This window comes from Danio aesculapii, chromosome 12 (genome assembly GCF_903798145.1).
Source record: "Danio aesculapii chromosome 12, fDanAes4.1, whole genome shotgun sequence".
Taxonomy (NCBI): Eukaryota; Metazoa; Chordata; class Actinopteri; order Cypriniformes; family Danionidae; genus Danio; species Danio aesculapii.
Genome location: NC_079446.1, coordinates 21,653,947 through 21,666,611, shown reverse-complemented (window position 1 = coordinate 21,666,611; position 12,665 = coordinate 21,653,947). Strand labels below are relative to the sequence as shown.

General features: G+C 34.8%; 1 protein-coding gene across 1 annotated transcript in view; it reads left to right on the top strand.

Moving 5' to 3' along the window:
• The window catches only part of capgb (capping protein (actin filament), gelsolin-like b), a 30,573-nt gene extending 20,113 nt beyond the window's left edge, over window positions 1-10,460 (top strand). The window contains exons 3-9 of the mRNA XM_056469717.1: window positions 3,213-3,367; window positions 3,610-3,771; window positions 3,934-4,083; window positions 6,811-6,897; window positions 7,018-7,150; window positions 9,504-9,595; window positions 9,896-10,460. Coding sequence (XP_056325692.1) covers window positions 3,213-3,367; window positions 3,610-3,771; window positions 3,934-4,083; window positions 6,811-6,897; window positions 7,018-7,150; window positions 9,504-9,595; window positions 9,896-9,961 — 845 coding nt within the window. The 3' untranslated portion in view covers window positions 9,962-10,460. The remainder of the gene's footprint in view (window positions 1-3,212; window positions 3,368-3,609; window positions 3,772-3,933; window positions 4,084-6,810; window positions 6,898-7,017; window positions 7,151-9,503; window positions 9,596-9,895) is intronic.
• The last annotated feature ends 2,205 nt before the right edge of the window (window positions 10,461-12,665 follow it).

The following is a 12,665-nucleotide window of genomic DNA, read 5'->3' as shown; positions in this document are numbered from 1 at the left end:
TTCACACACATACACTACGGACAATTCAGTTTATTCAATTCACCTATATGTAGCGCATGCCTTTGAACTGTGGAGGAAACCAAAGCACCCAGAGGAAACCCTCACCAACATGGCGAGAACATGCAAACTCCATACAGAAATGCCAGCTGACCCAGCCGGGACTAGAACCAGCGACATTCTTGCTGTGAGGCGAAAATGCTAACCACTGAGCCACCGTGTCGCCCAGCAGTAAAATTGTAAAACGTTATTAACGTTTAACTTGTTGATGTGACTCAAAGCTGATTTTATTTAGCATTGCTCCAGCTTTTGTTATTACTATTTATAATTATAAACATGTTTTTCTGCTTCATAATTTTGTGAAGATTTTACTTAAGATTCTTTAATGAAATGAAAGTTGTATAAAACCTTTTATTTTTACATCAGAAATTGCTTCTTTTTCCACATATAATTCATCCTTAATGAATATAAGTATATACAATTTGCTACTTGTAAATGGTGTATCACAAAATAGGAAGCAAGACTAATAATAATAATAATAATAATGATAATAATAATAATAATGTTAGGGGAAAACGGTTAAAACCAAAATGAAAGGAAGATGAGGAAGACCCAGATGAAAAAATCAGAGATTAAGACAATCAAAGAACGTTTACTAAAGATAGTTTGCAGTTTTATATGCAGAAGCCTGCGTCAACACTTGCACGGAGTTCGCAGGCCGATCTGCTTATAATCTCAAATCACACAATTATACTCTCACATAACATCAATAACTGCGTCATAAAGTCATGCTAGATAATAATAAAGCGTCATCCAACCTTATTGATGAAAACAGATAAAACTAGAAAATATCCATGTGTGTGCATAGAATTCAGAACAAAATCTCTAATGATTACGTAAGTGTCAAGCAAATAGGAGGGTATTTATGTGGGTAGGATGACCAGAGGTGAAATTGAGCTCCAGTCTTCTAGTCTCCACCGATGAAGAACACAAACACAAAGAATACTTATCTACTTCAAGGATATACAGCTCTATAGCAGGCGTCTTATCAGAATGGTAATAAACATTGTTCTACTGGCAGCTAACTAATACATAGAAAGTCTCGCTCATACAATAGAATCTTAAAAGGATTTATTCTTTAACATGCACTAAAATTCACATCTAGGGATAGCTGGTCAAGTAGCATCAAATGTCCACAAGCAATTTGGCTGTCTGCAGCAAATGTGATGGGAAATGACAGAAACATTAAAATAACAGCCCCTGCACTCCTAATAAAACGGTAACAGCTTTTAATCTAAATAACACATTAAACCACTTTAACATATACAGTTGAAGTCCAAATTATTAGCCCCCTGAATTATTAGCCCCCTGTTTATTTTTTCCCCCAATTTCTGATTAACAGAGAGCAGATTTTTTCAGCACATTTCTAAACATAATAGTTTTAATAACTCATTTCTAATAACTGATTTATTTTATCTTTGTTATGATGACAGTAAATAATATTTGACTAGATATTTTTCAAGACACTTCTATACAGCTTAAAGTGACATTTAAAGGCTTAACTAGGTTAATTAGGTTAACTAGGCAGGTTAGGGTAATTAGGCAAGTTATTGTATAAAGATGGTTTGTTCTGTAGACTATCGAAAAAAAAAAATAGCTTAAAGGGGCTAATAATTTTGACCTTAAAATGGATTTTAACAAATTAAAAACTGCTTTTATTCTAGCCGAAATAAACAAATAAGACTTTCTTCAGAAGACAAAATATTATCAGACATACTGTGAAAATTTTCTTGCTCTGTTAAACATCATTTGGCAAATATTTAAAAAAGAAAAGAAAAATCAAAGGGTGCTAATAATTCTGACTTCAACTGTATAATAGGCTACTGGGTGACTGATGTTTTTAGTTTGTCACAGATCTAACCTTCTGTTATTTATTTTACTTTCAAGATCTGAGGTGATCTGTCTGCTGCTGCTTTCAGTAGTATGGCAATAAAGTGTCACATGAGATTTAAACTCACATTGGTGGCATTTAACACTGAATAAAGCACATAATCTGTGCCTGAGGTGATCATCGTCATAGTAGTATATGCTTGTTTTGCTGCTAAATGTTCTCGCAGATGGTAAGGACAAAAACTTATTTTAGCACGCAACAGATACCTTTTATGCCATGTCGTGGTGTCACATCGTGTGTTGTTAGGACACGGTGTTACTCTAAAGATGGCATGACATATAGGTCATCATATTATTTAGACCAGGGGTACCAAACTTTTTTGTATGATGGGCCAAAAACCAAATATCATTGCAAGCCATGTGCTGAAAATAAATATACCAAACCATATTACATTAAAGTAATTAAAGTAATTTCCTGATTTATTTCCTAATATATCAAAATAAATAGAAAACATTACTTTAAATCATATTAACTGATGCACTATTACTATTAAATTACACCTTGTTGCAATAAAAAACATAAACATCACATTGGATCACAGTGGAGTTCAATGCTGAACACAATAGTCGAGCAGAATCTGACTTTGACTTGATTTGCTTTCGTAAGTCTTTGCATTTTCAGTGACAGTATGTACATTTAAACAAAATCGGATTAATTTACACCATTTAATTGAAACATTTCATTTCAGTTAGCTTTTAATAATAAAACAATCAAGCAAACAAACAAAGAGTGACATTAAATTAGAATTGACAATCTCGAAACCCTCCCTCTCATATTCTCTCTCACTTCTCAGATGGGATGGCGTGCCAAATCAAAGGTTACCATGGGTCAACTTTGGCCTGGAGGCACTAGTTTGGGCATCTCTGATCTAGCCCCTTAAACACAAATTTAACTTATTTTATAATAATCTCACAGAAAGAATATTTGCCAATCGTGCTTATCATCCAGATACCCACTCCTTAGGTTATATAATAAATGTTTCTTAAGCAGCTGATTGTAATAATATAATGATTTTGGATGGATCGTGTGACACCAAAGACTAGAACAAGGATCCTGAATTCAGCTTAAAAATGGAAAGTTATTTGTAATAATAACAATTTTACAGTTGTATTTTTAATTAAATTAACCCCTGGTCAGCAAAAATGTTTTTAAAAGGATTCCTAACGTCGAACTGATCCCAGACTTTGATCAGTTTGTAAACTGCATCATGTAAGTAGTTTTGAAATGACTAAATACATGTGAATTTTCTGTCTTCCTCTTTCAGGAGAGAAATCATCGCGTGACGAGCAGGTAGCTTGTGCCATGTTGGCCACACAGCTGGATAATTTTCTGGGTGGAGATCCAATCCAGCACAGGCAGGTTCAGGGTTACGAGTCTCCAGAATTCATGAAACTCTTCCCTCGAGGAGTCAGTTATAAGGTGAAAAAGTACATTCATTTATTCTTTGATCAATAATAAGCTTGTAAGAACAACATTTATAATAGATATTGGGGACGTTCTACCAGAAATGTACATTATATTTCCCTGAAATAAAAACATAAATATGGTGAATAAAAAGTTTAATTAATTTAATTGTAACAACTCGAAGTAATTTGTTTAAGTTTTCACTTATTACAGTGTAGTGATCATGACACCTTCATTACACTCTTCTGTTTGTGCAGGAGGGAGGAGTGGAGTCTGGCTTCAGAAGAGCGCAGTCTGGACCTGGACCTGTTCAGAGGTTATACCAAATCAAAGGGAAACGCAACATCAGAGCAAAGGAAGTGGATTTGAGCTGGCAGAGCTTTAACAAAGGCGACTGCTTCATACTTGATTTGGGCGAGGTCTGTGTGTGTTGTTCGTTTCAGTATTCATTTATATACTGTAGGAATAAATGCCATTTTACTACACCTACAGGCCTTAAAAACAGCTTTACATCACACAATAAAATATCAAAAGTGTAGCATGTCAAAACAAAAAGCCTGACTCGTTTTTTTATTTTCCAGACAATTGTGTCATGGATTGGATCTCAGGCGAACATCTTCGAGAAGCAGAAGGTGAGAGAGATCGCCTCTCTTATCAGAGATACAGACAGACACGGCAAAGCTCAGATCACCAATGTCAATGAGGGAGAGGAGACACAGGAAATGCTGAAGGTAACAAGTGTTCTCTTGCTACTCTTTCTCCTTTTCTAGCTTCCTGTTGGTACATTCTTATGATATCACGCACCACAGTTTCCATGCTCATGTGTACGTTAAGGTATCAAGAGGAAACAACAAACCGAGCTAACTCATGGTGTGGTTAAAACACTTGTGGCGTTTCTTAACTTTTTTTTGGTGTTGATTTAGTGGCAGATTTTTATGAGTTTATAAGGTCTCATTTGCCTGGTTTTGCAAAATCTACACACATTTGTTTGCTTCAATTCAAATATTTATCGAATTCTCAGTATTATTTCCACCTTGTAATACAGTTATGGATTCATCTCATGACTCTAACCTTTATCTCCATACCAAAAATTACATATCTCTGTTCCTTCCATCCGGGTCATGGCACCACTTTAATCTCTCTGGCTCCACTCACCCACTACTAAGTAGGATTTAAATGATGCTAACCACAGTCTCTAGTTTTAATCACAGGTATTCCTCATGAGGCCAGAAGAGTGAAATTCACCTGTACAACTCTTTCTAGCTAGTCTGCGTTACACTTACCCCAAAAACTCACTCTCATCTGGGTCACGGCACCAATGCAACCCATCCGGTTGTACACTACCTGACAAAAGTCTTGTCGCCTATCCAAGTTATAGGACCAACAAATAATAACTTGACTTCTAGTTGATCATGTGGGAATATAAATTTATATTATCTATATATATAACTGGTACGACAGACCCTAAAATATCTTGGTTTTTCTGAGCCCTGACTGTCTCTAAAGTAATGCAAATTGTCAGTTTCACAGCATGGCTATGTCTATTGTTTTCTTTTTTGGTCAACTGGTCAGATGGGACTAGTCACCAGAACATAATTTTGCACACTGTTTTCTGCCTTTGTCTTAGGGTGAAACTTTCAGTTCGAAGAAACCCCTTTTATGTGGTCAGTAGCCGGGCAGGTTTCATCCACTCTGCAGACTTACATGCTGATGAGATCAGGCCTGAAAAGGCAGTTTACCCTGCCGACAACAACACTTCATTTGCATACTTTGTTTTAGAATGTATAAAAATCTAGTGCTTGCTGTACAGTTGAGTTTTTTTCTTTCGATGACGCCACAGCCACGCTTCTTCTTATTAAAGGATTCTGCTTTGAAGACAACCGAAAGTTCTCCCTGGTTTTTTAGGCTGTTCTTAGAATTTCACAACAGTTTGGTGCCGTGAGCCAGACTAGAGAAATTCACAACAATCATTTGGTATCAGAAGTGGCTTATATGAAAGGCAAAGGCCTCTAGATTACGCTAATTTTACCCAAATAAAATATGATCCTGCCTTGATTTTTAATTATTTAATTAGTACAGTAAGGTCTGACTTTGCTTAGACAAAAGTCTTGTCACGTTACAGAAATAATGTACAGTATAGAATATAAAGTCATGGTGCAGTGGAACAAGAAATAATACTGTGTATGACTCCCATGAGCTTGGAGGACTGCATTCATACATCTTTACAATGACACAAATAACGTATTAATAAAGTCATCTGGAATGGAAAAGAAAGCATTTTTGCAGGAGGTCATCAAGATTCTCATCTTCAATGCCTCCTCCTTTATCTCACCCCAGACGTGCTCAATAATGTTCATATCTGGTGACTGGGCTGGCCAATCCTGAAGCACCATGACTACAACTTTTGTTAGTTTTCATACTAAGGTTTGAGTCTGGTGAACCATACTTTTCTTGCATGTGTACAAGAAGGACATGTAAACGTACCACAAATCCAATTCTAAGAAACGTACTTCAAATTCACAAAAATATAAACAATGCTCTCTAGTGGATTTGTTATCTGAAACATGCAGCTGAACATGCCTGAAGCAACATGTCATTTATGACACGGCAGGCAGCACACAAACAAGGACATAGCCTCTAGCCTCTAGCATCAGTTGCTGAAGCCCCTCTTGACGTTTACAAAAAATCTATTAGCTGGCCTGTGATGCACTCAATCCCATCTGGGTCACGGCACCACTTTCCATTCTCTTTCCATTCAAGTTTACCTCAGGAAATGCTGTTGTCATCATATTTGTTTAAGTTTCAGTACAGACTTGTAGAAGTTGGTACTATGCTACATTACAAGTGATTCATCATATAGATTTTAAACATGGAAGATGAAAAAGGGGGTGGGGAAAGCTCAGAATAAGCCAGTTATTTCCTACAATAAATACTAATAGATGCTAATGTCTTAATTTGTTCAACATACTCGAAATTTAGTCCAAGGTTTCATGACCCTTTAATGTGTCCGGTTTTACTTGCCCCACTCTTAGTGGGATTTGAACTGGTGTTTTTGCCATGGAATGTGCTCTAGCATCGCCAATGTCCCTGTTGAGGCCAGGGAAGTGAGGCTTACCCACTCAGTTTCTACCATTGATTCATCCCATCTGGCTCACGGCACCAATGTAACCCTGTTTTTTCTACTCCACGCTATCTGACTGATTTGAACCAGCATTGGTAAATTGGTAGTTCCTTTTAAATACATCAGAACAACATTTGTCAGGTTTTCCAGGTCAGACCAGTAGGTCAGCTAAAAGCACTGATTATAAACACTTCCTTTTATTCACTTTGAAAAGTAATACGGATTTGTACAGTTTCAGCTTACACCTGATTACTTACTATTTCCACTACATTGCTGCCAGGAATGGGTTTAGATGAGCACTGCTCTCATCTTCTCTATCTTTTGTTGTATTGAACAGGTTCTTGGTCCCGTGCCAGAGCTGAAAGAAAGCACTCCAGAGGAAGACAGCAAAGCAGATGCATCAAATTCAGCCTCCCTTTACAAGGTACCATAATTCTCTCATGTTTTAGGCATGTGTTTGTTAATCAAAACTGTGGAAATAAGACTAGTTGTGAATGAATCCATTGAATTAAGAATCATTTCCATCTATCATCTATTTTGATAGGTTTCAGATGCAACAGGGTCAATGAAGTTGACCAAGGTGTCAGAGAAAAGTCCATTTGCCAAGGACTTGCTGGTGCGTGATGACTGCTTTATCCTGGACAATGGGGCCAATGGAAAAATCTTTGTTTGGAAAGGTAAGAAAAATTATGTATGTCAAAATAGAGGACAGTAACATTAAAGAAAAATAATAACCATCTTATTAATCAAGGATGCCTTAAACAATACTAAAGACAATTATAATGTTAGAAAGCATTCTTATTTCAAATAAATGATTCATCAAAGCATCATGGGAAATAATGATCCATTTCCACAAAAATATTAACCAGCACATTTGCTTTCAACTGTGATAATAACAACCAGATAGTAAAGTGTTTTGGGACAAACTTTATGTTGCCTTGAAAAAGCTTTGCCTGATTTTAAAAACTAAGTTTATACTTGAAAATATGGAAAGATTTAGCATATTTTTAACATCTATAACATTTGCATGATTTAACATGTTACTAATATGATTACACTGTAATCATAACTTGATTAAACATGTTAGCACACAGCTAATGTATTATATTATGTTGCTAGCATGTTTTACACTATGCTAACCTGGATTAGCAAGCTACTAGTGCGTTTTAAATATGTTTACCATTTAATCATTACTTAAAAACTTCAGTAACACTTTAGAATAATGGTACATTAGTTAATGCATTTACTAACATTAACTAATCATGAATAATCTTGTAAAGTATTTATTAACCATTTAGCATTAACTAACATTATTAAAATCCAATGTTGTGTTTGCTAACATTAGTTAAGGCACTGTGAGTTAACATGAACTAACATTATTTAACTAAACATTAACAAACATGAATACATACTGTAATAAATGTATTACTGATAGTTTGTTCATGTTCGTAAATACATTAACCAACATTAACTAATGGACCATTATTTTAGCGCCACCAAAATTTCTTGATCAGCTTCTAGATCAGCTTAATTTCTTGATCAGATAGTTTTAAATTCTATATATTTATATGTATGTATCAGTTGAAGTCAGAATTATTAAACCCCCTTTGAATTTTCTTTTCTTTTTTAAATATTTCCCAAATGATGTTTAACAGAGCAAGGAAATTTTCAGTTGGTCTGATAATATTTTTTCTTCTGGAGAAAGTCTCATTTTTGTTTTATTACGGCTAGAATAAAAGCAGTTTAAAAAAAACATTTTAAGGTCAAAATTATTAGCCCCCATAAGCTATATTCTTCTCGATAGTCTACAGAACAAACCATCGTAATACAATAACTTGCCTAATTACCCGAATTAACCAAGTTAAGCCTTTAAATGTAACTTTAAGCTGTATAGAAGTGTCTTGAAAAATATCTAGTCAAATATTATTTACTGTCATCATGGCAAAGATAAAATAAATCAGTTATTAGAGATGAGTTATTAAAACTATTATGTTTAGAAATGTGTTGAAAAAAATCTTTGGGGAAAAAGAAATTGGGGAAAAAATAAACAGGGGGGCTAATAATTCTGACTTCAACTGTATATGCACTACCATTAAAAGTTTTCAGTTTTATTGAAAACATGAGCAGGGTACAAAGTAACACTTTTTGGTTTTGGCCAAATAATAAAAGTAATGGGTTTATACAAACCATATTTTTGTCATGTTTTCCTCAAAACTGGCTAGCAGTCACTGTGTGTTTTTTCATGTTTAAGCCTAGAAGATGGTAATCACAACAAATATGATTTTATTTACAGATAAAAAAAAAAAATAAATAAAAAAATATATATATATAGAGAGAGAGAGAGAGAGAAAGAGAGAGAGAGAGAATAATAAAAAATACTTTTATGCTGCAAAAATGGTTTCTCCTGTGTTTCTCATCCAAACTTCACTGAACTTTTTTCAAAAATTGGCAGGAAGACATCTGCTTACATTGTGGTGAAAACTTTGAAAGCATGTTGAAACCCTAAGCAAAAACCTTTAAAAATCCCTGTTACATTTTACCCGGCATTACTCTGTGCCCCGCGCTCCCCTAATATATATATATATATATATATATATAGGGCGACACAGTGGCGCAGTAGGTAGTGCTGTTGCCTCACAGCAAGAAGATTGCTGATTCGAGCCTTGGCTGGGTCAGTTGGCGTTTCTGTGTGGAGTTTGCATGTTCTCCCTGCGAGTTTCCTCCGGGTGCTCCAGTTTCCCCCACAAGTCCAAAGACATGCAGTTCAGGTGAATTGGGAAGGTTAAATTGTCCATAGTGTATGAGTGTGAATGAGTGTGTATGGATGTTTCCCAGAGATGGGATGCGGCTGGAAGGGCATCCACTCCGTAAAACATGTGCTGGATAAGTTGCCGGTTCATTCCGCTGTGGCGACCCCGGATTGATAAAGAGACTAAACCAAAAAGAAAATGAATGAATGAATGAAAGGATATATATATATGGTTTATATTTAATTAATAAATCTGCTATGCTATTTTCTGCAATTCTCAGGAAGTGGAGCCAATGCAGAAGAGAAGAGGGTTGCTTTAAAAATGGCAGATGACTTCATCCAGCAAATGAATTACCCTAAGATGAAAACACAGGTCTGTGTTTGTGAAAATATCCTTTGTGTGTGTGTTTGTGTTTGTGTGTGTGTGTGTGTGTGTGCGTGCGTGCGTGCGTGACCTCTACATGCATGGAAATGTATTGCATAATAAGTATAAGCATCATAATAAGTTCTGCCCACAAGCAGATGCCATAGGTTATCTTACATAGTAATTAGTTTGGACTTTGTCATTTAAAACATTAAATCAAAAGTATTGAAAAATATAAATATATATTAACAGAACTCCTCATGAATAGATGCCAGACACTCTAAAAATCTGTTTCTTTCTGTCTTCCAGGTGGAGATTTTACCACAGGGCAGAGAAACTGTTATCTTTAAACAGTTTTTCCAAAGCTGGAATTAAACCTCATTTCACTGCATGATCAGATAATAAACTGCACTCAACCAGTTGTCAAAAAACTGTAATTTACTTCAATAAGGCCATTAAGATATTGCGTAAAAAACAAATGTACAGTTGTAAAACAAATCATTGATGGAGGTTTGCAGTAATAATGGATATGAGTGAGAAAGGCTTTACTATTTGTTTGGTACCACATTTGTACGGCTTTTAGAGAGTGTTTATATTGGTCAATGCCGATTTTAGAGAGCTTTTATTAATAATCTTCCCCTTTTTGAATGAGGTCAAATATACAGTTATGTTGCAGGCTTAATAAACGCAAACCCTTGAGTAGATGCCATTTCTACTTAAAAACAGAATGATGTTACTAACCATTTTTCAAGCCAATTTACTATTTCACAAGCTCTGTGAAAAGACTTGTTGCTTTTTTCTCCTTTTTGTACTCATTTTGTGTATGTAACTGCAGCATGGCAATAAAAATGCAAATGCAACAACAGCAAAAAAACAGTTTCTCAGGTGTGAAGTCATGCTAATGGGCTGGAATTCCCTTTATGGCTGATAAGATGACAGCAAAGTTATGTAAGTGCTGTTAAGGGTCATTAGCATTCAGGGCATGTTACCATGGTTTACATTAACTCATATCAACTCTTACAAGGATTAACAGCTTAACAACTGAGGATTGAAGCAGATAAACACATATACTCTACATAAATGCTGGTTTATCATTACCCAACATTGGGTCAAATATGGACCAATCCAATTTGTTGAGTTAAAATGGAAAATTTTAATAAAAATGTGTCATTTGAAAAAATGAACCCAACATTGGGTGTGTCATTATTTGACCCAATGTTGGGTTATGACAACACAGTATCTTTTCTACATAATTATAGCCTTCTGTCTGATGAGAATTTTGAATTATTTGATTGAGATCTGCAAAGCTCGGTCCATTAATTTGTTTCTACTCATTTTCTCTTTTATGAACTTTGGATTTGGAGGAGGTAGAACAGTTATCACGTGGTTTCAGAAAACGTTCACCTACTTTTATTCTTGCAGCTGAAGTTTGCTGTGTGTGATTACAGTGTGAAACTGTGGGTGTGACAAGCAAATTTGCAGCTATACATTCACTTTCAGTTAAAGAAATTAACCTGAATTCCTATAGTTTGTGGAACTTTCACTAGAATGTTAGGAAGAGAAGTTTACGTAATTGCTATTCAAATTACAGCATCACATCATAACTATCATTGATTATGTGTTTATTTTATTTTGACCAACAATTGTCAATGTGTAGGCATGAAAAGAGAATCTGAGGGTCTCAGTTGAAGCTAGGGATGGCAATACCAATTATTTTCTTTCCGATCCGATACCAAGTATTTCAAGACAATTATCATCAATATTGATATCGATACCGATATTTTTAATAGTGATTTCACAATGTTTTTTAATCACCATTAGTATTATTATCAAACATAATACAAGACATAATTCCTTTTTAAATTAAAATTGGAGAACTATTAATTACACAAACAATTGCTATATAACACCATATAAAACTAAAAATTACACATCGCACAAACCTTGTTTAATTAAAAAAAATTACATTTGTTCCCTTTAACATTTTCATTTAATGAAACAAATGACCGTTGACTCTTCTTTTGAGTCTGTTTTTCTTTGACTGGTCAGTGGCGGACTGTTTTGTGACAAGTGTCACGCAACCCGTCATTACTAACTGGAGCAAAATAACTCCAGATTATGCATCTTTTTCGTTCAGTCATGATGACTCAAAGCTCATATTTAAAACCTGCTGCTTTGTGTGGGTGCTGTGCACTATGTTTTGAAAGGGTGTAGCTGGGAGCAGACCTTATTTTTTTTACAGTCTATGGAGTAAAACTGACCCATTAACGGAGATACAGCCGAAGAATGTTATAGTTCTCATTCCAATTCACATTTAAGTAAATATTTATATACTATGCAGTCATTATTACTGTAATTAAGATATTCTAAAACCAGGTACCATTCATTTAAGAAAAATAAAACGTAAAAAGGATCGAGATAGAACGAATTAAAAATATTTACATTGCCAGTATCAAAAATACCAATACTTAAGGATCGATCTGCCCACCCCTAAATTAGCAGCAGAAAAAAATAACTAAACAAATAAAAAGTTAATCCAGAAGGTAAGCATCAAAGTAACTGCTTGATATGTAAAACCAAATGAAAGAACCAAACTAAGGGTTTAAGTACATAGGTACAGTAAATAAGGAAACAAGCCAAATATAGGCGAACACAATTAACCAATGAGCAGCCAGAAACAACTAGCAAAGGAAACAGGAACTATTTTACAACATTTTTTTCCTTTCTAAATATGTTTTTCACAAAGTGCCTTGGTTTTTGTTGAAGTGCCTTAGTTATTTAGTAAAACACTGTTCTAATAGCATGGTATAGATTTAAATAGATTTTGAATGAAGGTTACATTATTTAAAAAAAAAATCAAGTGTCTCATTTTAATCTCCACTTTAGGTAAAAGAAGAACAAAAAAATGTCCATAACACTTTAGTTTTTTACGTTTTAGTTTGTTTTAATTTTCAGTTTCAAGTTTGTGGTTTGCTACCTCAGTTAAAATTCTACATTTTAATTGGACAATAAAGTTTTTTATGTGCTCTTTGTAATGAAATCATTTCAGGTCAACATGTAAAACTACATACTGCCGGGT